This window comes from Drosophila persimilis, unplaced genomic scaffold, assembly GCF_003286085.1.
Source record: "Drosophila persimilis strain 14011-0111.01,24,50 unplaced genomic scaffold, DperRS2 tig00000191-arrow-pilon, whole genome shotgun sequence".
NCBI lineage: Eukaryota > Metazoa > Arthropoda > Insecta > Diptera > Drosophilidae > Drosophila > Drosophila persimilis.
The window spans coordinates 3,783,950-3,809,555 of record NW_020825298.1 but is presented as its reverse complement, the minus strand read 5'-3'; the positions used below and the strand labels follow the sequence as shown (position 1 = coordinate 3,809,555).

General features: G+C 42.9%; 2 protein-coding genes across 10 annotated transcripts in view; both read right to left on the bottom strand.

The window, feature by feature from the left end:
- Positions 1–6,002: 6,002 nt before the first annotated feature.
- The window catches only part of LOC6595489 (calcium/calmodulin-dependent 3',5'-cyclic nucleotide phosphodiesterase 1), a 115,330-nt gene continuing 95,726 nt past the window's right edge, over positions 6,003–25,606 (bottom strand). For 3 of the 9 annotated variants that reach the window (XM_026989020.1, XM_026989015.1, XM_026989014.1), the window contains 6 exons: positions 24,203–24,755; positions 24,011–24,124; positions 21,003–21,638; positions 8,616–8,865; positions 7,353–8,454; positions 6,003–6,774 (listed from right to left, as the gene is read on the bottom strand). In XM_026989020.1, coding sequence (XP_026844821.1) covers positions 6,617–6,774; positions 7,353–8,454; positions 8,616–8,865; positions 21,003–21,638; positions 24,011–24,124; positions 24,203–24,492 — 2,550 coding nt within the window. In that variant the 5' untranslated portion in view covers positions 24,493–24,755 and the 3' untranslated portion in view covers positions 6,003–6,616. Of the gene's footprint in view, positions 6,775–7,352; positions 8,455–8,615; positions 8,866–11,279; positions 11,882–21,002; positions 21,639–23,487; positions 23,551–24,010; positions 24,125–24,202; positions 24,756–25,606 lie in introns of those variants that run through there. The other 6 variants (XM_026989018.1, XM_026989016.1, XM_026989019.1 and 3 more) reach the window with 4 other exon arrangements.
- Positions 18,634–20,269, bottom strand: LOC6595490 (polycomb protein esc). Its single transcript, XM_002020559.2, has 4 exons — positions 20,097–20,269; positions 19,869–20,002; positions 19,627–19,798; positions 18,634–19,545 (listed from the first exon to the last, which is right to left on the bottom strand). Exons 1-4 carry the CDS (start codon positions 20,151–20,153, stop codon positions 18,634–18,636), a joined length of 1,275 nt encoding a protein of 424 aa, XP_002020595.2. The 5' UTR covers positions 20,154–20,269.

The following is a 25,606-nucleotide window of genomic DNA, read 5'->3' as shown; positions in this document are numbered from 1 at the left end:
TCATTGTTTTTCGTTTTCAGTAGTGTGACCGCGGATTTATCTATAAAATATACCGTCCGACCATCAGAAATATACCGTCTCATTTAAGAAATATACCGTAAATATACTGACTGACATATACTGAATTCAAGTTCTACATATTGCTCGTTTTCGATCTTCCGTGGAATATTACTAGCTAGATAGAACTTTTATCCATGCCCACATAATTTTATCCGATTAACGAATCAATTTTCTACTTAACTGGCTAGTCTTTAGTCTTTGCTTTTATTGTATTTTGGCTAAAGCAAGGCATAAACAAAATAGTTCAACAAAAAAAAACATCAAGATATGATACGTGTATAGGCCTTTGTACACCCTATTTCGATAATTTCATATGAAGATGAAACGTAATTTATTAAGACCTTTTCACAAATTGATGTGTTTTGGACATATTCATTATTTATTAGTATCTTGTATATAGGATAACAAACATTTTCTCAACTCTATAGCATCCTTTTCCCTAGGGTATGAAAATTAGTGTTGCCGGTAATCATTGTTGTCAACCGGTTATTCACCAATAAATACTCGTTTTTATCTTCCGTCGTATATTCCCAGCTATATAGCACATTTAGCCATGCCCACGTAATTTTATACGATTGATGAATCAATTTCATACAAGATTGGCTAATTTTAAGTACTCCCTTATATTTGATTTTGTCTAAAAAATGGTTTAAACAAAAAAGGTAAAAGCATAAAACGTATGTGTGTACAGAATGAAACGTAACTGTGCCTGGAATGTTACGTCATTGTTGCTGGTCAACAGGTATCCTCTATGAGTATAGGCGTATTTATACCCTATTTCATTAATTAATATGAAAAACTGTTTTCCAAACTGCTCTCTCAGATTTGGGATTCATTGGAGCTTGAGATAAGAAATATTTTCTCTATTTTATTATATACTTTTCCCTAGGGTACTACGAAATTGTTGCTACCGATTCAAAACCCGATTCGAATATAGATATTACGTCATAGACAACTCGAAGATACCCTATAACCGATTTCGAGAGCAAAATAAATACCGAAATATACGGCCTCATTTCCAAAATATACCGGACCGATTATAAAAACGACCTTAGCCCACTTAAGCCCCTTTTATTAAACAGGATAACGGCTTGAGTTGAGCCATGGAAAAAAATACAAAATAAATACCGAAATATACGGGCTCATTGAGCAAGTCCACTAACCATACAGTATATAGATGTGCCAGTTCATACAACGAAAGTGTCACACACCGGCTTGCGCTATCCGTACCCCAGAGTGACGTCATCATGAGAGAGAGAGCGCAGAGAGAACATCTTTGCATGTGTTAGTACACACGCAATATGTTTCGACAAAAATATGTGATTGTATGTTTTTTCAGATTTTTTTAACTCTCTCAGGTCTGATCTGTTTTGCCACCAGCATGTTTTAGTGTATGGGTGCACATGCATTCTCACGTACTTTGCGTGTGTGTGTTTACTATTGCTGGCCGCTAGAACTGAAATTTGAGTTTGGTTCTTGTTTCGGGTCTTTTGATGGACTGACCTACCGCCACAAAATAAATGAAGAATGGGCAGGGGGTGGGGGTATGGTACACTAGGGCGCGGGAAACAAAATAAAAGCTTATTTGTTATTTGTTTGATTTATACCACAAAATATAAAATATTACAATAATATAATTACACATTTATTTCCTTTCCGTCGGTTCTCGACTATATATAATAATATAATTGCACATTTATTTCCTTATCTTAAGCAGGTTGATTATAAATTATACAAATTATGCAAACGCCGTCGGTTCTCGACGTTTTGTTTATATCAAAGACTATACAATACCAAAGACTATACAATACCAAGATGTTGCATGAGCGACCAAAAAGCTGTTCTATGGCGGGTCCTAACATTAGAACCCAAAAGGCACGAGGGAGCGCGCGGGGTTTCAATTCCCTTTTCGCCTGTACTTCGTCTCTACCGCGACCCCGCTGCCCATCGGTTTCTTCTGTTCGGCAATTCTGGACTCTCGAGCCTCAGCACCGTCGAAGCGGTGGTCGCGGATCGCCGATGTCTTTGGAGCGGCACAGTGGGAAAATTCGATTGGAAAATTCTCTATTAGAATTTATCTAAAGCACTCATACAATTTTTTTACTATTTCGGCTGAGTCCCACTGTGCCGCGCCAAAGACATCAGCGACCACGCTGCCCTACGGTTTCAGCACGCAGACGATTCATATTTTGTTTTTGTATTCTTTCTCTCGAGACACACCGACTCGACGCTGACCGGGCAGCAGTAATTTTGAAAACCCTCATGCAATATACGAATGTAATAAACTTTAATATTTATGTGCATATGTATGTACATAAGATATTTTATAATTGAATTAGAAAATTTATGGGTATTGTCCATGAGAGTATTCAAGGTGCGACCGGCATCTAAATTTGTACTTTGCAGATTCCCGTCGGAAAGCGCGCGATTGACAATTGATTTGAAATATACAGTATGTCAAGAAACTCTTTACACACTGAAAATAAATTAAATTTTTTGACTTTGGATTCGATGAAAAAACGGCTCCAGCATGTAGTCAATGCTAAGGGAGGACATACCAAATATTAAAATAAGTTAAATATATTAAATAATTACGAAGAATTTTGAATTTAAAAAATGAAAATATTTTGTGTAAAGAGTTTCTTGACAGTGTCAAAAATGAGTAATCATTGTTTTTGTTGTTTTGTAAGTTACCTATTTATAGTTTTGTTATTCTTTTTTCACTAACTACTTTATAATTAATCCCTGAATGGTTAGGAATTAAAAAAATTTGATAAATTTGAACCAAAGGCCATTATTTTCTTATCCAAAGTCAAAAAGTGTAATTTAATTTCAGTGTGTAAAGAGTTTCTTGACATACTGTATGTAAAACCAATTCCATTTATATTTATGCATATTTATTTAAGTATATATATATATTTTCTTATATTGTATATTTAGATACATCATTGTTTTAGTTATAATAAACAAAAACGTCGAGAACCGACGGCTTTTGCATAATTTGTATAATTTATAATCAACCTGCTTAAGATAAGGAAATAAATGTGCAATTATATTATTGTAATATTTTATATTTTGTGGTATAAATCAAACAAATAACAAATAAGCTTTTATTTTGTTTCCCGCGCCCTAGTGTACCATACCCCCACCCCCTGCCCATTCTTCATTTATTTTGTGGCGGTAGGTCAGTCCATCAAAAGACCCGAAACAAGAACCAAACTCAAATTTCAGTTCTAGCGGCCAGCAATAGTAAACACACACACGCAAAGTACGTGAGAATGCATGTGCACCCATACACTAAAACATGCTGGTGGCAAAACAGATCAGACCTGAGAGAGTTAAAAAAATCTGAAAAAACATACAATCACATATTTTTGTCGAAACATATTGCGTGTGTACTAACACATGCAAAGATGTTCTCTCTGCGCTCTCTCTCTCATGATGACGTCACTCTGGGGTACGGATAGCGCAAGCCGGTGTGTGACACTTTCGTTGTATGAACTGGCACATCTATATACTGTATGGTTAGTGGCAAGTCCCAACAATCGGCTTTCGATATTATCGACTGCATAGTTGAGCTGCGCGCCTAAGTTAAATACCTGTTAAAAACTGTTTGGAAGCTGGCTTGGCTTTAGCTACTCGCAATTTGCTGGAGTTACTCAAAAAAATATATCAAAAAAAGGTTAATTTGTTCAAAAAGTGGTCAAAATATTTGCTGCTATTCGGATAAAATTATATATTTTCCTCGGTCGAACACTAATTAAAGTTATTTTGATTAGGTTTAATAAGAATTTTATTAGTATATTAAAAGTCATATGGTGTTATTATAATTTACTTGAAAGTATTTTGTAATAAGCATACATCTCAGCCATATTCATTTTATCTTTTATCTCAAATGGGTTTTCCGCTATTCACCATTACCAGCCAGGCCCATAAATACACACATTTGAATATGCATAATTAAATGTTGAGTTTAACGTAGTAGGAAAATTAAAAACATTTCATTAGTAGGCTTTTCTTCTGGTTTTTGATTTTAGTTGGTTTTGCGAAAACTTTTTAAGTACACATTAGTTAGCTTATAAGATACATAATTAATAACTGGCCAATAAATGAAAAAAGATTAAACAAAGTTATTTACAGTATATTAGTATTATGTGAAACTGTAGGATAGGATAGGATACGATGACTGGGGGAGGAGGGGTTCTTGTGGCTCTTTTAGTTACTGTGCTCGGCTAATGCTCTAAATCAAATATTGCATCCTGTGCCACTTTTATTTACACAAAATGTACTCTTGTTAGTTGTTGTTACATATAACATATAGTATATATGTATATAATATATTATATTTAAATGTAATGATTGCTTTCAACTTATATAGTTTTATATATGTGTGTTTAGTGTTTAGTATGCTTGTATGTATGTTATATTCTTTCACCAGCTAAAGGAAAAGGTCAAAAGGATGGCTAGGATTGATTTGAAAGATGCTTGGAAACTTCTCAGAAAAGTGGTTTGCATTGTCTGGCATTACATACGTGTATGTACATATGTATGTACGTAGGGTCTTCATATACATATACGTATTAATGTACATATGTATGTATTTATGTGTTACTCGTATGTTACTACTAAGCTACATTTTGCTAATAACATTGAATCATAAATCTCATATATCGCCACATACTCGTATGTATGCATGTTCGAATAGTTTGTTAAACATTTATCTGTAGTTTGAGATTAATAACAACATTTTTCGGTTGAAGTTTGCACAACATTTTCCTCTACTACTAACTCTATGTTATATACGAATTTTTGTACAGATTTATGAGAGAGTTTCTAAATATATCCGATATATATATGTATGTATATATGCGTATCGCTTTGAGCGTTCAAGTTTGATATACATTAAGATACATGCTCGTATTTATATTTTTGGTTTTGTTATTATATATGTAATAGATATACTTGTTGCTATATGTACTTTAATGGTTAGGAGTAGATTATTTTGCTGTGTGTATTCTGTTGTGTTGTGTTGTGTTGTCTTTTATTGTGTGGTGTGTGGCTGTGTAGCTACCAGTAGATATGGCATGCTCTCCTTCCTCTATACACATCCTGCATACATACATGTACGGGTATGTATGGCTTGCCACGTGTTCGTACATTTATTGACTACCTTAATAAAGCTATGATCCCAATTTCAGCTGATAATTTGGTACCTTACTGCTAAGCACATTTACCACTGCCCTTTGACTCTCCTTCTGCCCGGTTTCGCTAACGGTTGCTTACGGCTGGTTGTTTTTCATTTTCGGCCCCCATTTTCTGCTGCTGCACCCGGCTTCACTCTGCTGCACTGGTAGTAAAGAACAGTGGTAAATCTTAAAAGAATGGTCCCGCTATCAGACATTTTGAAAAACGTTTGAAAACATTTCAAGTTGGTTAAAGGAAAGAAAAACCCAAACGAAAGGAAATCAAAACTCGGTTGCGATTTAAATCCTTCTCACTTCTCGCCCTCACTCACTCTCTCTCCCTCCCTATATCTCTCTCACTCGCTCATGTATAAAAATAAATATGTTTTTTTGTAGAAATCGTGACTATTATATCCTTAATCATATATGTATAGTGTATATTCTTTCGTATAGGTAGCTATGTGCATTTGTAGAGTGGAAAATGGTTAGAAATCCTTTTTGCTTTGGAGGAAAGTCTAAGTCTGTTAGTGGTTAAGGAAGAGTATATATACAAAGTCGTATAGCTAGGTTCTCAGGTATTTCTTCGGTTAGTTTTTAGTTAAGGTACTTAAGATCTAAACAGCGCTAGAATCTGACTCTGGGCTGTCGTCCCATCGAGCAAACAACACTTAAAGTTGAGCAATTTCAATGCTTATTAAATGCAAAGACAGAAAGAAAACCAAAAAACCAGAAAAACAAAAAAGAGAAACGCAGAACAAATCAATGGAAATGGTTACAAAAATATATGTACTTTAATTGGAACAAAATTCCATAAATCAAACTTATAGAAATCATATAATTATATATGTACGTAAATTCCACATGTCACTAAAAACTAATGCAAATACAGGTCATGGTTAAGGTTAGAGTGTCCTATAACTCAAATCTAACTATAAATGCTTCTCGAAACGAACCATCGAATTCCCATCCCATCCTCCTATACACATATGTACTCGTTCTGTACATTCTACGCGAACTGGAACTTTAATTCGTATTCATATCCATATGCTTTGTGCCGCCTGTCCTTAATAATTTCTTAATTCTTGCAACAACAATTGATGTATTATAATATATATATATTTTAGTATTTATCTTGTATCTTGTCTCTGTTCCAACTACAGATCCTAAGCATCTCTAATTCTACCAACATTCACATAGAGAGAGCGCATCTGAAGCGGTTTTTATAATCATATTTTCTATGTTGCTCCTAAGCGTATATAACATTATACCATTTTCTTTTGTTCATTTGGAATTGTGGTTGTTTGTGTGCTTGCTAATTCATTTTTAATTTTTGTTCAAGTTTTTGTTGTTTTATTTTTTTCCTATGTGTATGTTTAGGTGGCTGCACCGCCATCTGCCGCCGCCTCCGCCTCTGTTGCTGCTGCTGTTTCCTCGCCGCCAGCTTCCGTTTCCGCTGCAGGCTTGTCTCCGTCTTCCGCGGCGTTGGCAGCGGCTTCCTCTGCAGCGGTGGCCAAAGCACGGCTCTCGGCATCTGAAGAATAACATATATGTTAATCGTGGTTATTTCTCAATATATTCTACGGGCTAGACTCAAAGAAAAACTTAGACGATAGAGCATTTATTTGGGTATACATTTAGAAGAGTACTGACAGCATGAGCTCCTTTTTTCAGTCCATAATGATTTCTATGTTGCATTCTAGATTTTTTGTTTTGTTCTTTCATTCTGTCTTCACTTCTTTTGCCTTTATCCCTACTTGTGTCGGGGACAGCTTACTTTAGTTTCAAATGAGATTTTTGTTTTCGCTTCGGGGCTTGGTCCTGATGCTAGGTTTGATGGCCGCTCTTTTGGCGCCGATCCAAGAGCTCTGCGTAAGATGGTTTTAGCATTAATAACAAATGGCTGGCTGGCTGGGTGGGTGGCTGGTTGGCCGAGATCAAAGCGAAGGCCATTCAAACTCAATTAACGAGCCTAATACTCGAGTACAGACTACAGAAAGCGGGACGATGGTCCAATGGGCGACAAGGCAGCCAATTAATATGATAATTAATAAAGAATTAGGCTGAAGCAGCGACAGGGAGAGGGACAAAGACAGGGACAGGGGAACTCACCTTTGACGGCCTGCTCCTTCCAGATCTTTTTGTTTTCGGCGAGACAGAGAAGCCAGGGCTTGGGTATTACGAACTTGGTAGTAGTGCCGCCGGTGAGGCTCTTGCGGGCCATGGGCGGGGCACTGCAGTCGGAGGACTTCTCATCAGTGCGACGGTCGGAGGGCCGGGAGCCGCCCACCAGGCTGGCCCCTTCTTGCTCCAGCAGCGGCAACGGCTTCGTCTTTAGTACGGGGGCGATGGGGGTCAGGATGTACTCGAGCATGTCGGACATGACGCCCATGCTGGGCTCGACGATGAAGTCGATGAAACAGATCTGCGACTCGGCGACGAGCGTGTTGTTGCGATCGCAGAGCGGACTGAACGGCAGTCCGAGCTCCTTCTCGAGGTCGCCCTGGCGGAAGAACTCCTCCAGCAGCAGCATGGTCCAGCGCTGGTGCACGCCCCACTGTTTGGCCGGATGGGAGATATCACAGCAGTGCAGCACCAGGGACAGCACCTTCGACTTGTCAATGGTCGCCTCCTGCAGCGTCAGCAGGTTGCGCATTGTCTTCATCTGCTGGAAGTGATTGGTCATGTCGGTGCCCAGCACCATGTCGATCACCAAGGTGCGCATCTCGCGGTACTCCTCGCGCGACAAATGCGACAATATGTTGTACTCGTCCTCCCGCAGCAGCCGGAAGCTGGCGCTCACATGGTGGTTCTCCAGCACCGCCCGGTCGTTGTACATCAGCGCCGTCTCCGAGCCGGACATCACGTGGAAGTTGTTGGTGGTGCCCGTGTGCTCGTAATCGTGCAGCAGGGCGGCCAGCAGCGAGGCGAATATCTCCAGGTCCGTCAGCCAGTTCATCAGGCCCGTGTTGCACAGACAGTAGTGGATCGTCTGCATCACATCCACCGCGTGCAGATTGTTGTGGTACGGATTGCGGTACCGACAGTAGCCCTCCTCCACGCGGTGCAGGAACGCCTCCAGCACGCCGGGTGCAATCTTAAATTTGTGTATCACTCCGTAGCGATTCAACAGGTCGTAGGCCACATACTTGACCACCTGTCCGCTGGCCGCCTCCGTCAGAGCAAAAACATCGAATGTCCAGTCATCCAGGTTCTGTTGGCAATCAAATGTTTGAATATATCCAGATGTACATATAGAGAAGATATAATACTCCTCCTAGCCTAAGACTAAGCTCTATTGTATACGGTTCTCTCATTCCTGGGAACTCTCCGCCTCATCTACTTAATGTTCCATTAGAATAGACCTCGACTCACCTTAAGTAGCTTGACCACATCGGGTGGAAATTGCATCAATGCGGAGCTGGATACGCGCCTGTAAATGCGGTCCACAAAGATGCCAGCCCGTATGGCGTGGGCCACCGAACGGAACTTGGGCTTCTCGTCGCTCTTGCGGCGGCTGGTGGCCATCTGGCGCGTGAACGTGGAGGCCAACCACTCGCGCACCTCCGGTGGCACTGCATCCGGCTGCACCTCCGATAATTCATCGTCCTCGTCGGCCAGGCGCCTGCAGGGGGTTGGGGGATTGGTTGGGTAGGGGGCAGGGCGGATGGGCGGATGGGAAAAGAAAACAATCTATTAGTTTGGCTGCATTTAAAGATACTTTCTCTAGATTAATTGTTAAACGAAATTACCAGAAACAATATTCACGAAATGTACAAAAATAAAATAGAAATTTCTATTGAATTTCTTCCTTTAATTGAAAATAGTTTAAAGCTAAGTTTTAATATAATAAGAAATTAGTTAAAAGAAATAATATAAACCGAACTTTTTTTTGTGTGGGTTAAAAATTGGTAGGGAAAAAGGAAATCTTTGCTTTGTTTTATTCGGGGAAGAACAGAACTTTAGTTTTTATTTTGTGTAAAGCGGAAAATAAAGTTTGGTTTGTTGGTTAAAGAAACAGATACAGTTTTAGATACTACAGATACTACAGTTAGTTAACATCTCAACTAGTGGGAGTGGGTGGAGAATATTGAGGGAGGGGATTGAGGATTGTGTGGTGTTGGAATGCGGTACAGTAAAAACTTGCTACTTAGCAAAAAGCTAACAAAGGCAGGCAGAGTGCAGCATGCATCGAGTGGCATGTGGCATATGGCATGTGGCATGTGGGTGGTTCAATGGGCGTGGTGACTTGTCGGATTTTCTTAATTGCATGCCAAGTATGTACATGCTACGATATACGGATAGGTGCAACATCTACTCGTTCAACACGGTAACAGGAACAACACTGAGAACGAAACGTGCCAGGAGCAACGTCGTCGACTCCATTCCAGGAACTTTCCATCAAGCCATCCTAATTGGCGTTGGCAACAGTCCCTCATACAAGTATACACCCGTACGCACACACATCTACTCGCATAGTGAAATCCCTCACTAATTGGTCTATTAGGTGCAGTGTCCTTCTGCTCCCAGAGACCCAATCAATGCATTTCCATGGAAACGCCTTGAGGAGATTTTTTTCCCCTCCTTATTAAGTTTCAGACCCGTGTAAAATTTCTTTAAAAAATATTATATTGTACCCTGTAAAAGAGTGTGGGATAATAAGGGAGGCTGTTATGTGTATAATAGGCTTAATTCCACTTGTGCGAAAAACTGCCTTTGGAAGGGTAAATGTATCGGAACTATAGGATAACAACTATTCTGGCAAAGAAGTCATGAAGGTCTTTCAATCATCCATTAGCAGGCGTGATGCCATGTCTTTGAATGAAATAGTAGAATATCCAGAGCTATCGTAGACCTCATACTTTCCCATTTTCCAAAGGTCGTTAACCCATAAATATTACATCAGAAGATAATTGTAACCGGAAATATATAATAATTTCATTCCAGGGTATTTCCTAGTCGAGATCTGACTCATTCGTACACGTTTTCATTGAATTTGCTTGCGTATCAAAGAGAACTGTTCTTGGAAAAACATCTGCCTCTCATTACATGCTATCCAAAGAGCTGCAAAGCACTTAAGCGCTCTATAGAAACTGAAAAACAGTACCAAGACTGTGGCAGAGTGCGAGGCAGAGTCGAGTCGACTTAAGCAAATTAGCGAAATATTCAATTATGGTTAATTAGACAAACTTCAGGGCTCTGGCAGGATCTGGTCTGCAGCTTGTTTGGCGTTGGGATTAGCATTTTGCACTGACACGAGATTATATGAGTACTCGCACTGCCGCAGTGAATAATCTGGTGGTGAACCACAGCATTTGAGGTGGCTTCAAATGTAGCCATAGCGCTATTGTGTGGTCTTTAGAGTTTAAATCACTTTGGGTGTTCTTCGTCTTGATGGTATCCACGAAAACTGGAACTGGAAGTAATAGCTAACAGCAATGCAATTTAGAGAGTATCCTTTTACAGGAATGATTCAACTAAAAGCATTTCAAAGTTCATGAAATATATACCTAGTATATATTTTTCCATTCTATTACACTTTCATTTTTGCACTTCCCCTGGCACTGGGCACTTCCTGTACCGATAACTTCTTTGAACACCATTAACCCTATCTGGCAGCCATGTTCCACACATCTCATCATTCTTGCATAACACACCACGCCGCACCGCACGCAAGAACATTTTTCAAGTGAATTTATTTGTGTGCATTTCCCACCAAAGTGCCAGGACTGGACGGTTTGCGGTTTGGACGGATATTTACATCGTTGGTTGACATTTCACAGAGTTAGAGCTAGAGTTTTGCCTTCGGACCGACACACTACATGGGACCGTTGGTTAATTGTACTTTTTGTTGGTTGTGGTTTAGGGGTTTTGGTTTTGGTTTTGTAGAATTATATTGTATTTAAAAACGAGTACCATTCCGTGAGCATGGCATGCTCCGCTTCAGAGACAGACAACATAATGAAAAGTTCTTTGTATGGTTTTTGTTTTTGTTTTTCTTTTGATTTTAGGAAGGTCAGGATTGAAGCTGGATCGAACCTTTTCTTCTTGTCCTGCGTCTCCTGGGCACGATACTGAATTATGAACTGTATCAGCTCGACGGTGATGACGCTTTGTCGGCTACTCTCACGCCGCAGACGACTCATGGCGCGCACGGCGACGACGACCACGATGGTAATGACGGTTAGCCGCCTGGTGATTCGACTCTTTGATGGGTCGTCTCTTTCGATTCCTGCCTCAGATACAGCTAGAACACCGTTACACCGCTGGCCGCCCCTTCCAGTGCCTGGCCTCAACATGGAATCCAACGGAAATTGACTTTGCGGCAATGTCGTGCCCGGTTGATTTACATTACTTTCACTTGAAATTAATACATCACTCGGCTGGCTTAGGCTGGTGGGGGGATCCACACCCTTTCCGCGGTAATTAGCTGGCAAAATGCGCTTTTAATGATGAGACAACAACCAATATTTGCGCAGCACTTTTCTCAGCCAAAATTGTGTGTCTGTTTTGCTCTGTTTCGTTCTTTATTGTTTCCTGCCCGTGGCAAGTGGCTCGGCGCTGGCTGGTGGCTCGACTTTTTTGTGTACTTGGCCCGTCGCGGGTTAAATTTAAACTGAATTGCTCGGGAATCCACCAGAGCGCCAGCGAATGGTTAGCAAAACTTTTGCCAGAAGAAGCCACATTTCAGCTGGAATCCTCCATTTGCGTGCCCAGGTCCCCCGGAGAGAGTCCCCTCCCCCACTCCACTCCCGCACACAGCTCTCGATTGCGTGTACATGGCCTGGCGCACGCCAACTGCAAAAAAATGAAACAACAGAATGGAAAACTCGGGGGGTGGGGGAATGGAAAACTGTGCTAGGTGGCCATATCAATTATGTCAGCACTAAGACATCGCCGAGTCATGCCAAGCCCACAGAACTATTATGTACCAAAAGACCCAGCACTGAGAGAAAAATCCATGGCCTGATGGGCTAAGAAGGGACTCTAATAGGGTTTCTCTGATGGCACTAGACAATCATTACCGAACTCTTTTTTACTCGACGAATTAACCCGATTTTTTCTGATAGATTTGGGGCTTGAAACATTTCAATGAACTATAGATTTTTTTCCTAAAAAAATAGGTATTTTTTATGATTTTTATTTGGGAAGTGGTTCTTTTTTTTCTCCAAACTTAAGTATCTTGCATCTGATTGTAATGAACTTTCCCATTCTGAAAAGCTGATAAATGCAGCTACAAATTAGACCTGAAAACTTTATAGCTTCATCTTAAGGTCTGGGAAATATTAAGCTTTAGAATTTAAAATATTCAAATATTCGATTCCATTGTTTTTCCCTTTTAAGCAACCCCCAGGATATTTTCTTGCAGTGTATTCCCAAGCTGGAGCTACAAAGACATACAGCCATGCAAAACATATATATTTTTACTATTTCCCACAAAGCAATTACACAAAATGCTAAAAGGCATCACCAGCCATTGGAAAAAAGAGGGAAAAAAGAAGAGGAAGAGCACAAACTGTAATAATACTCGTGCCACTCGTACAAAGAACAGAACAGAACAGGGAATTGCTGGAGCCTGATAAACACGAGAACGTCACGAATTTGGCTAAAAGAACGGGCTATACCCGGGCGGGCACAAGTGACTATAAGCCGTAACCGACTTCCTTTCGAGGCCTTGGCGTTTGCCTTTTGTTTAATGACTCCGCGACTCTGCAACTTTTCCGCTGGATCTTAAGGCAGGAAGGGTTTAAGGTGGATTGGTGGTTACCATAAAACTAAAGCCAACAGAGAAGCTTCCACCAATAGAACACAATTCCTTATTTTCTCCACGAATTGCATTTCATTTCAGCTCTTGTTTTTCTCCTTTTCATTTTTATTTTCATTATATTGTGCTCTGTGCTCTGTTCCCTTTTTCATTTTTTTCTTTTATTTCATTCTCCTTTGGTTTCTCTTATTTTCCTTGGATTCAATTTTCATTTCAGTTCTCCAGAGCCAGAGCCGGAGCCAGAGCCGGAGCCGAGCGTGCGGCGAATTGCGTGTTGTGGCGTTTGTTAAATAAATTGCATCAGTTATTGGCACATTTGCATGATTTTCCTATAAGAATTCCATGGAGTTTTCCTCTCACTTACCCCATGATATGCAGTCGGATATCACGCGAGCTTTAATCTCGATAAGAAGTGTTTGAAAAGGCTGCAACAGGTTGCAGTTTAAGCGAACAGCTTTGAAATTGTTAGAATATTTGAACTGATAAAGACACAAAAGTGCAACGACAATTATATTTGTATTTATTAGAGGTAAAAAGAACAATATTAGAGAGTGGTTCTGAGGTATATGATGGGAATAGCATTGAACGTTGTTAGGGGACCATTTAGCCTCCTAAATCTGTAATAATTATTAAACACCAACTAAATTTCAACCTCTGAACCCCATATCCAGGTCAATAGCTTCTTGCCCACTTAGTCCTACATTTGTCAAACATTTGCTGTCAAAAACTTTTAGCAACTTCGTTGAAAATTCATGAAAATGATTTCAAGTTTCCTTTGCAAAATGCTACAACCTTAAACTTTCGTCTGGCAATTTTGATGAAATATGCTTTCCTTGATCTTTTGGTGGGTGTTGGTTGATTTTAAGGGTCATTTAATGGCAAGGACTAAGACAGAAATGTTGCCACCATCGCCCCATAAAAGGGCCAATGATAATGCGTTGTTGCCCAGGACGCCACCCCGCCCCGTCCCGCCCCTCCTTGGTGTGTTCATTTCCCCTTGGCGCATGCCACTTAATAGTTATGCGTGCAATTTCCTGTGCTTGTGCCCCAAGCGTTTTTGTCGTCGTTGTTCAATTTTGCCCCTTCTTCTTCGCTGCCATTGTCGACACACGGGAAATTGCTGGCAAATTGACAGCTTTGTTTTGTGCCAATGATTTTGTGTTGTCGGCGGCTTTTTGAAAACTCACACACAAAATCGGCTCACATGTCCCATTAGCTCTCGACCCGCTACCCGCTACCCGCTGCCCGCTGCCCCCTGCCCGCCCCATGACCCCATAGTTATGGAATCGGTGGCAAGGAAGGTCTGTTGTGACTGTGCCACCAGGACACAAGGACACAAGGATACAAGCGTGTAGTATAACACAAAAGCCGAGAGAAAAGCGGGAATGCTGGGAATGCCACAGCGAGGGCTGCCAGTGGTAATTGCGGCTAATGAAAAGTAAATGGAATTTCCACACAAGAAAGAGAATTCCATATAATCCCAGCATGAAAACAGAAGTTATGCTTCATCAACAGATAAGCCTGGTCTACAAGTAGAAAAGGATAGAGATTCGGTGGGATGCGGTAATCCCTTGGTTCGGTCCGCTCGAATCAGCGATTCTAGGGCGAACCAAGGATGATCTCCGTCTAACAACAAACCAAAGATCTCCTTAAACAGATCTCATTTACTAACAAATGTTGCAGGCCATCGCCTATTTTCCTTCTGTTGAAACCTTTCCATGTTTCAAGCAACCCTCGCCCGTGACCGCCCACGACTTTGTGCGATTAAAGGGCTTATTCTCTTTTTGTATTAGCAGCAAAGCGGAAGACAGGACAATACCTAATAGTAGCAGAACAACAGCCCGAAGGTCCTTTCATTTGATGCGCCTATTTTGGATACATTTCCGAAATGTAGCCCCTCACTCGGACCCAGTTGCCTATGTGGCAAAAATTGGCCGTTAACATCATTTGTTATTGATTTTCGCATTGGGTAATATCAGCTGCTGTCCGTCTTCGTCTTCGCTGCGACGTCTCCTTGGGGTCATTCTGTGGAGTGGTCCTTAGCCGAGGCTATTTACTTTCTTTCTCTTTTTGGGTCACTCCCATTGTGCTCGCGGAAAGATGATTGATGAGTGCACGCCGACGCTTAGCCACTGTTAACCCTAGGTATATGGAATAACCTTCAACTTGTGGCCGGAGTGGGGCAGGGGAGGACTGCTGACCCAATTTCTGTAGAGAGTCAGTCGATGGGGGTTTACGTCTGACTCATTTGAATATAGTACATAGTTGCCAATTTTAATTGGTTTTCGGTTTACGGTTTTCGATCTGCAGGTGTACTGGCATGCAGGCCAGTAGCCGGCCGGTATACCATTAATTATAATGCACATACATCACTTAACGCGAACTGAGACACAGTCCACACCACTTGTTCAATCAGAGTTAATGACTATTAATGATACGGTCGCCAATTACTTGTCGGTCCCTCTGCCTATCCCTCGCTGGGGCTGCATCATAACTGCAGAGTTTCCCTTTTTTGTAATTGTGATTTATTGAATAATTTGTAATTTGTTTTTTCGTATTTTATTTCTGCACGGTTTTCTTGTGGCCGATCATCAGCGCGCGCGAGTGTGTGACGGGTCCGAAAACCGAAACACATTAAATTTATTTCAACCTTATCGGCATGAATGGAGCCGCAAATGGCATTTAATTTGTGAATTTTCAACTAAAGATATCTGCGTCCATGATTACGACACTCACACTCACAGTCATATCATATGCCTATAGATACAGGGGAATATATCGTATATCTACCTCAAATTTTACAGAAATTGTGACTTCAATATGCGTTTCTGTCTTTTTTGAAGTTTTATTATTTGCTTTTTATCATAATTAAACAAAGCCAAAATTGCGTCAGCGATGGGTTCAGTGATAAGAAAAGCCTAGAGTACGAGTATTGCCAGACGATTTTATGGGACGCGAGTGTATGACGTGCGATATGTAAATTGGAATACATTTACATAATACTTAATACGTAAGAGAGCTCTTCAAAGAAGAATATATTAGTGTAAGTGAATAGAACCTTAAAGTATTTCTGTATTTCTGGATAGATTATCCAAAACGGATGTTCTAGTCGAGAAGAGATTTACAAAAAAATAAATATTATCCTAATTAAATTTTAGCAAATGTTCCTATATCTGGTATTCCACTATATACGTATGTATATGTATCTAAAATTATCATAAATATTTCTTAAAGTAAAATACAATTTATATCTAATCTCCCTATGACTATAACGGAAGCCATTGTCATTTACCGCCCACGCATTACATATTTCCAGACGGCATTCCATATAAAGGGGCATTCCGGCTTCCACTTTTGTGGCCCCAAGACTTTCTTTCATTTGTGATTACTGTAGTGTGCACTGGGGGCCTGCTGTTTGACGATTTGTCTTCATAAATCGAAAGTAGGCGTGCCATACGCCCACCTTTTAAGAGCTTAGAGCGAAGTCGAAGGATTTTCGGAAGCCTGATTAGGGGGCTTTTAGTCGCCGGCATCCGACCATCCGAGACCTTTCGACTTGTCACTGACTAACTGACTTTTGAGCCCTGCCAGAAATGACATGCTAAACTAATTTCGGTGTCAACCGAATTAGAGTGACAGCCAGGAGGAGGAGGCTCACAGTTTGCCAGAGGCGTTTGGCTTGATTAATTTTTAGAACCGCAAGTGGAAGACGCAAATCATCATCTACACTCGTACTGTACTGTGTGGGGGTTTTGTGGTGCACAAGTGGGTGAAACAAGTATCCTGCGAGTGCGGGTAATTGCGTATTTTGACAGTGAAACATCAACGGAATGAACAGCTACAACAAAGCTTCAAGATACACAAAAAAAGTGCGAACGGTATAGACGATATTCCGACTAGAGGATACCCGGTACTTGGATTCTCATTAGCATGTTCTATACGATATTACGGACGATAGGAGCAAGAACTTTAAGACAACACAAAAATAATATACCCTTGTGTGTTTCTCCTAGAAGTACCAGGTATGATGGGTCACCACAAGCAATCAGAATCACACAGACGACACCGAGGAACACACAAACATGAAACGTGAAACATGACAACTAGGATGCGTAGGGAGATGGTAAGGACAAACCGCAAGCGAATGATTCGTCGTTTATTGCAGTCGCTGTAGTCGTTCTCATGGATGTGACTGTGACGACGGGCGTAGCGGAGGACATGCGTGGAGCTGGGACAGACCGTGGACGTGGACGTGGACGAGGACGAGGATGTGGTGGCGGTATTGGCGGACTGGCATCTGATGTACGCGTACATGCAAGCAAACAAACAAACGACAAACATGATGCAGCAGCAGTAACAGCAGCAGACGAGGCCCCGCCACTGGTACTCCTTCAGACAATGGCAGGACACCCGCCAGCTATAATTTCAGCCAGCGATTTATGGCCAAGGATATGGCCCGCTGGTTACCCAGCATCAGCATGGCAACCGAAGAACTCAAAGGAAAACACTCGTCCAACTAGAAACAACGGCTTTGGATTAGCCCGACCAAGAGCCGCCCGGTGACAGTAGTCGTTCGACTTTGCGTGTCAAGGCTGAACGAACCCCGAACCCAAAACCCCATACAAGACGGTTGGTTGTTGCCTGGAGTTCTCGGAATCTCCTATTGACAACTTAATACCGCTGGCAAGCCCCAAGCCCCAAGCCCCAAGCCAACTTTAGCTAATTACTCATAGCAGGCAAATGGAGTGGAATGGAAGGAGGCGGAGTTGTCAGGGGGAGTGCGGTGCGGTGCGGTCAACGAACGTCGAACAAAGGAGATGCAGAACCCAATCAGCCAAGAACAATGTTACGAAAAATCGGGGAACATTTGGCTAATCGAAATGTGGTATACCCTTGCAACGAGTGGAGTACTATTCGACTTTACTTGGAATGGATATCTATGTGTATTAAAGGAGTTGATGGTCTCAATACTTTGCGTCCCAAAGAGATGGGCGTGGATCAAAAGTACTTCTATATTTGTAAACAAAACATCTCTTGGGCAGACACTCAATGAACTACCAATGAAATCTGCCAAAATGTTGCCCAAGAATATCAATAATCTTCATTGTATCATTCTGCAAGCAAAAGTCAGTGTGCCATATCCATCCGGCAAGGGTATACCAAATCGTTGCGGGACTTTGTTCTCTTAATCAGTCTGCTGGGAGCTGTTAAGGCTGCTGGGATTGCTGGCTGAGGCGATGTTGGCGATACGTTGGCGCGCGCACTCCCGTTGGCAGTTTCAATTTCGTCGCATTTATTTCAACCACGGCAGGGAATGGCATGCCAGCAGTCTCTCCTGGTGCAGCAATGCATATAAATGACGGAGAAATTGAAAGCCATTTGTTATGCGGAGCTTTGCTTTGCGCCACAATTAGAAATGGCCAACTGGGGACGCACAACTTGAAGGGAACTTAACGATGCCGACAGAATGCCGGCTTGAGCTTGAATTTCCAGGGAAAATGCAGCGGCCTTTCATTCGATTTGATTTAATTGTAACAATCTAGGAACTAGACAAGTGAGGAAATGTAAGTGAGTTTTGGCCACGTGAGATTTGGTTGTGGTTGTTGGGCAATGATGCGGCTTGGCTAATCAAATGGCCGCCGCCTGAGGTCGGTTCCAGCGCCACACGGTGGCATCATCGCACACATAGACCAAGATGCTGGCGTCTCGGGAGAAGGCTATCTGCCGCACCGTGGACACACTCCGCTGGTTGTGCAGCGTCGTCATGTGTGCTCCTTCCGGATCGCTGGGATCCAGTTCCCATACGTAAACCTTGCCATGCTGGTTGCCCAATGCGATGACTTTGTGCCAGGGATTGAAGCCGAAGCGCACAAACCAAATCTCACACTCGTCGTAGCTGAACGTGGCGATGAGGGTGCACGATGAGTCGTTGGGCTTGACCTGCTCAAAGGATTGGTGCAGCTGTCCCGGCTTCCAGCAGATGATGGCGTTCTCGCAGGATTTTGACAGCACAAAGTTGCCGAACCACTGAACGCAGTCCACATAGTTTCGATGGATGTCGCGCGTGGAAAAGTCGGGGAAATGCCTGGTCACTGTGGGAAACGGCATTGTCGACTTCTCCTGGCTGAATGTGTTCGATAGCTCGACTTTGTGCTGAAAGTCCGGGCTGTCGAGGCACCACAGCTTCAGGGAGTGATCCATCCCACTGGAAACGATGCGATCGCCCTTCATGTTGAAGTCTATCGAGAGCACTTCATCGCGATGGGCTTCGACTCCGCCGAAGATGGCAATGCAGACGTGGGTTTGTATGTTCCACAGCCGTATGGCGTGATCCTTGCTGCCGGAGAGCAACAGTTGCAGCTTATGCGGATGGAACTTGAGCTCGTTGATGGCCTGGCCGTGGCCAACGTAGTTGCCAACAGCCTCGTTCTGCTCAATGTCTATCACGCGAACGACGCCCCGATAGCCGGCAGCAGCTAGGAGCGGAGCAGAGCTCTTCAGATCATATGACCAGGCGCAGGTGTAGAATACTTCATCGGGCTGCGAAACAATGCAACAAGAGTTCGGTCAGTAATCAGTAATTGTACATCTGTTGTCTAGGACTCTGTCCAGCCCACTCACGTCTGGATCGGCATAGCAGTGCACTAGCTGCAATCCGCCCTTCCTGGGGCACTCGTACACTGTACACCGATTGCTGCCCGCTGTGGCAAACATTTGGGGCTCGTCTTTGCCCAGCAGGGTGTTGAAGGCCACGCCGAAAATGCTGGCTCCATGGTTCTCCTTCGCATGTGTGCTTGAAGTAGACAATGTGGCGGAGCTTACTGTATTGGTATTGGTTCCCCTTTTGTGTGCTCCACACTTACTCGTATTTGTAGGCGGCTACGGTTTTTGGCTTCGATTTGGTGGAGCGTCGCCCCCGGCGCTTGCTCCGCGTGCTGGACGTCGGCGATTTGCTTTGCGATGTGGTGCTGTTTGTGGTAAAACTGGCCGACTCATCCTGCCAGCCACATGCTATTAATTTTCATTTTCACTTTTGCAAGATCCATCGTTTGTCATTTCTTCTTCTTTTTCTGTGTTTGGTTTGTACTTACGCCACATGAGTCGTCGGAGTCATGCTCGTTGCCGTTTTTCACTTTATCACTGCTCATTTTCGATACTCGACACGTTCGCACACTTGTCGGTTGTGCGGGGCAGGCCGTCCAATGCAATTAACAATTGATTTTAGTCTACTTAAAATGTTTTTAAAAAATGCAAAAAAAAATATCTGTTCGGGCACTTTTGGCGGCAACAATGTGGCCGCAGCTGGAGATCGCGAAAATACTCAGCTATCGATCTAGGCGTGTGGTCACACTTTTCGATAGGCGGTCGACCACACACAAATCGATCGGCGCGCGTGGCGGGCGGATTTGAAAATTTAAACGCTTACATGACAAACACATGCTCAAGCTATTTTTAAGAAGGGAAAACAACGAAAACAAAGAGGACAAACTGGACAAGAACATGCCATGAATTCATGTGTGGAAAAAACATTTACATTTATGTACATACATAGAATAATTATCTATAGGCCTTTACTTTGTACAAAGTCACAGCGACAATACATTTACAAATACGTAGAGAGCCAGGGTTTGGGAGTAAGAAACAAGTGGATTTGGGGGTTTAAAAATATAAACATATTTACAGAGTAGAAGCGAGCAAAAGATTTGGGAGGGACAGAGGCTAGACAGTGGATTACAGCATTTATATATGGGATATTTGTAGAAAGTAGAAAGTCGCGACAAAGGTCAGTAGACAGAGAAAGAGATAGTGACAGAGTTGAGAGAGAGAGAGAGGGAGAGAGATAGAGAGAGGATAAGTCATTTTGGAGCAGTGTTGGTTAACGCAAGGTAAATCATAGAACAAATCGACAACGAAACGTAAGGGTTAAACGGAAAAAGCATACAATTAACGGTAAGGCTAATTTGTTGTTAGATTAGAAGAAACCATTTTTCAAGTACGTTTTATTCGTCGACATAGATCTCGCCCAGACCGGTGTACGCAGGCGTCTTTGTCGGTGCACGGTCGCTTTATTACTGCAACTGCTACTGCTGGAAACACTTTCAGCCGCAACCGCCTCCCCAGTGGAGCTGCCACTGGTTGCCGTCGTCGTCGTCGTCGTCGACGTCGCCATCGCCGTCGTGGTGCTGGTAACAGCCGGAGGGGGTGGAGCACTTGTATCTATCGCTGCAGGTTTTGTCATCGTTTCCATGGAGTGCTCTTCCAGAGCAGATTCTGTCACGGTTTCGAGTGCTGGCACTGTTTTTGTCAGCGTCTCTTCGGCGCCGCCAGGTGTCACAGTCGCTGTCGGTGGCGGACCCGTGGGCCCGCTGTGAGTCTGTGGGGCCATAGACACGCCTTTGGTGCGACTCTCTATGCTGGCCTGATTGTCAGCTGCCACAGTTTTTGTGCCTCCCGGCTGGGCCTCCTCTTCCTCTGACCTCTTCTGCAGGCAGCAGCTGCTGTTGGAATTGTTGTTATCCTGCTGCTGCTCCCCGCCGGATACCGTCGAGTCCGCCTGGTCACGGCTGTGGCTGTGTTGGCTGCAGTTGAGGTTCTTGCAGTTTCCGTTGCAACGCTGCCTGGCCGACTCGCTGCTGGTTCAGCGAGTGGGTGACAGCGAGTCAAGTGCAGGGCGGTCGAGTGTTTTTCGCACAGCAGTTGGCAGTGAGTAAATAGCGAACCGGTACAGGCGACAATAATGTTAGAAACGAGACACGTTGTTGTTGTTGCATTTGGCAATTGCATTTGTATTTAGATAGATTATGGGTATGTGTGAATTTGTATTTAGTTTTTATGATTTTCATTTTTTTATATATGTTTGGCAATAGAAAGAAAAAATATAAATAGTACATCAGTTGAGAGTTTTTGGTAAAGCTTTTAGTTTTATTTTTCTTTTTTGGATTATTTGGATTAGTCCCACTCCCCAAAACAGAAGCTGAAGAAGAAGCCACAGGTCTCACTAAGCTGATAACAACAGATAAAGTTGGTCAGACTTTTCAACTCGTCGAAACTTTGCCTTTAGTTACTCGTACTAGAGATGGGCGTGGGCTGGGTGTTGGGAAATGGAAAAAACCGTCAAGCGTGAATTTCGAAACTCGAATGTTTCGGAAAGAAGATACGATTTAATAAATCCATACACCCGTGCGGGAATACCATAAAGAATTTTCACAGAACAGATTGGTTTGTCAGTGTTTTTCCAGTCCACGTCCATCTCTAGTAGCTGCCGAAAAAAATGAAAAAACAACTTAAAAATGGGGCAACCGTTGGGGGAAAACCAAAGGCGGAACAACTGTCCTCCCTGGCGAACACATCTCACTTGGCTATATAAATCGAAGAATCGTGTCATGTGGTAGCGGTTTGGGTTAACAAAATGTAAATAATTCACGTAGAACATCAACCGGATACAATGGATACCTCGCGTATTCCATACATATGCAGATGACATTTTGGGGTCTGTAGAGGTTCGGGGGATTTAATTGAATGTGTGTTAAATAATTAAAATGGACTGATTGTATATGGATGGAGCTGGGAATGTTGCGGTTGGGGCTAGAGATAGGAATGGGAATGCAAAGCTATTGGGAATCTTTGTTTCGAAACTGAGTTAAAATATAATGGGATAGGTATAATACAGGGGGATCCCAAATCGTTTTGCAGTTCCTTTCCCGTCAAAAATCAAAACCCTTCAAAAATATCCAACACCCAGAGCAGATGAAGCTTTTGAAAAGCGAAGTTAGAGCAGAAATAGAAGAAGTCGATCCAAAAACACACAGAATTCCATCTTAATTTCCATAAATAAGTGGCAGATACACCGAGAGAAAAGGAGGACATCGAGAGAGAGAGAGATAAAGGGAGAGCGAGAGAATATTCGGAGAGCAGACAGGAGGATGTGAGGTTATAGACAGTAGTTCTTCAATAATACGGTGCTGCGTTTCATTAGGGGATTGTGTGATCGGAATATCCTGAGGATACTCGTACTCGTACCAGATAAATACACAGAGTTTTTACGGTTACGTTAGGCTAGAAGGCTAGGCTAGGGCTTCTCTGTAAATGAATGATAGTGGGATGACAGATAGATAGACAGAATATCGAATATATGTAGATAGATAGATGATAATGGGCTAGTCTTTTGTTTTGATACTGGCAGAGCAAGGCATCTCGAGACACATGAACAGAAGAGAGCACTACAAAGTATGAGGATAGAAAATAGTTAATAGAGTTTGAAAAAGTTAGGAAGAAAGATTTGTATGTATGAATAGTTGTAGTAGATATTGTGGATATTTGGGGTTCTGGTTGGTTCTGGTTTGATGTTTGATGTGAGGCACGCGTTGGGTACGTATATTTATTATTTATTACGAGTTGTAGAAGAGAGATGTTAGAGTTAAAAATCAACAAAGTTAACGACAAAAACCAAAGCGACAAGATTGTGTCTATGGGAAAACTTACTCTTCGTTCTCAACGGATGAAGACGCAATCTGCCCCAACTTTGTTTTACCTGTTGTGGGGCTTCTGCTCAATATATGAGGAGTATATGTAGTACAACACACACACACACAGAGAGTAACAGTTATCGAAACGGAAACGGATATAAAAAGAAAAAGTATTCAGATATATGTATGCATATAGAAACAAATTATGTAATTCTAAAGTAATCATAAGGGGGAAAACGCCATCGGAGGTCATTTGGGTTAGAAATGAATAGATGATAGATGGATTGGATGGTTGTTGTTATTTGGGGGGGTAGGATAAGCTTGCCTTGAGTGCAATTCCGTTAATTTTGAAACTAGAACCTACTCGAATCGAAATACATTACAAAGCCTAAACCGAATTTGTTGAGCCCCAAAGAAGCCGTAGGAAGCTGAAGCAAAAAGGTCCGGTAGATCAATTATCCAGATGACAAAATGCCCGCCAAAGAAATTTTTCGGAATTTATGGGGTGCATAGAGGGGTGCATGGGTGGGCTTTCCTACCTTGATTCGTCTATGAAGACCGCTTCGAGCACACGAGCCGCATAATGCAGATTGCGCTGCATGTCCTCGTAGGCAACGGTCTCGTGATCCATGCGGCGGAGAAGACTACGTATTCTGTGTTGGGGATGAAAAGATCGAGTTAGTGTTGATTCGCAGAGGAGGATATACACTTTAAATAGCGAAAAAACTCACCTCCCAGCCGCTTTGTTAAGGGCATCTGGCGTATCGACTGGCGGAAGGCTTTCGGTTTCCCATTGTATCGCCCCGAACGATAGATTCGAAGCGTTCTCGTACGAATGGTGCGACTGCGGATTGTCATTCTCCCGTGACATCGAGGTATGGGCGGTGGGATTGAGCGATTGATTAGTGAAATATTCCAAGGAGTCGCGACCGGCGTTTATATCGGTTGTTGACGGATTGGCCGACGAGACCTGCACATTCTCGGGCAGATAGTTTGACGCGTTCGGCGACGAGGGCTGCATTTTGCTGGTGGCTGCGGCGACTGGCAATTGACTGCTGCCCCCCTGCTCGTTGGAGGAGGAGGAGCGGGCTGATCCGTTGGCCCCGGACTGTGCCTGGTGCCTGGAGCTGAGACGCTCTGCAAGTGGTTCACTGAGCGGTGCCTGGGCGAAGCTGATGCTGCCGGAGGCCGTCGTCGAGGTCGAGGGCGAGGTGAGCTGTGCAGCGTCTATTTGCGAGAAATTTCGGCTGTTCGTGCGTCGAATAATGGTCAATGAGCCGTGTCCTGCAAAAAGTCGAAAGAAAGAAAGAGTTGTTCAGAAACTGATTTAGTTGCCTGCCGTTGATTTAGTTATGTTTTTGTTCTCCCTATTGACACATTGATTAAGGCACAGACGGCTCCTACTGGGATCTAACGAAGCATACAACAGACGACTCAAGGCACTGGAGGCCCCGGAGGCACAGTGGTTGAAGGACCCAACCATCGGAAAATCCCTAGCAAGTGCTAGGGGTTTCTCTCATTCTCTTCTGGCTTCCACTGTGCCGAGCCGCTCTCAATCCTTTGGCTTTTGGGCTCGAAAAATCTTTCGCATGCAATCGACAAGAAATCAATAATTTATTCCCATCATTTAAGGGGCATTGTAGCATACAGTTGCTTATTTATTTTAATCCCAAGTGAGGGAAAAATGCTTAACGAGCAGCGAACAAAACGCCTTCTCCTTCTCCTTCTCCATGGATGCCTGAGTGGCATCATCTCCTACTTTTCCCTTAAGTTGGGGAAGGCCTTGCGCCCAGGAGTGTGTCGAAAAATGGCAAAGGATTTATCTCCGGGTGTGTGTTTGTCAAGAACCGAGGAGCACACACACAAGGCGCTCGAGTGATTCGCCAGCTCCTCTGGCAATCTATCTGTGTGTGTGGTCCCCAGTCGCCTCCAATCCAGCAATCCAGCAATCCACCAATCCCTGCCTTAAACGAGGGACCGAGTGTCTTGGCTTGGCTTGCCTTGCCTTGGCTTGGGGTACGTTAACTGCATTCCATTTATTTTGACAGTGCAGGTCGGGTGCTCCAGTCCTCGGGGTGAAGGGGCAGCCATAAAATCCGCTTTATGCTGCACTTAAATTTATGTTACACCCCAGA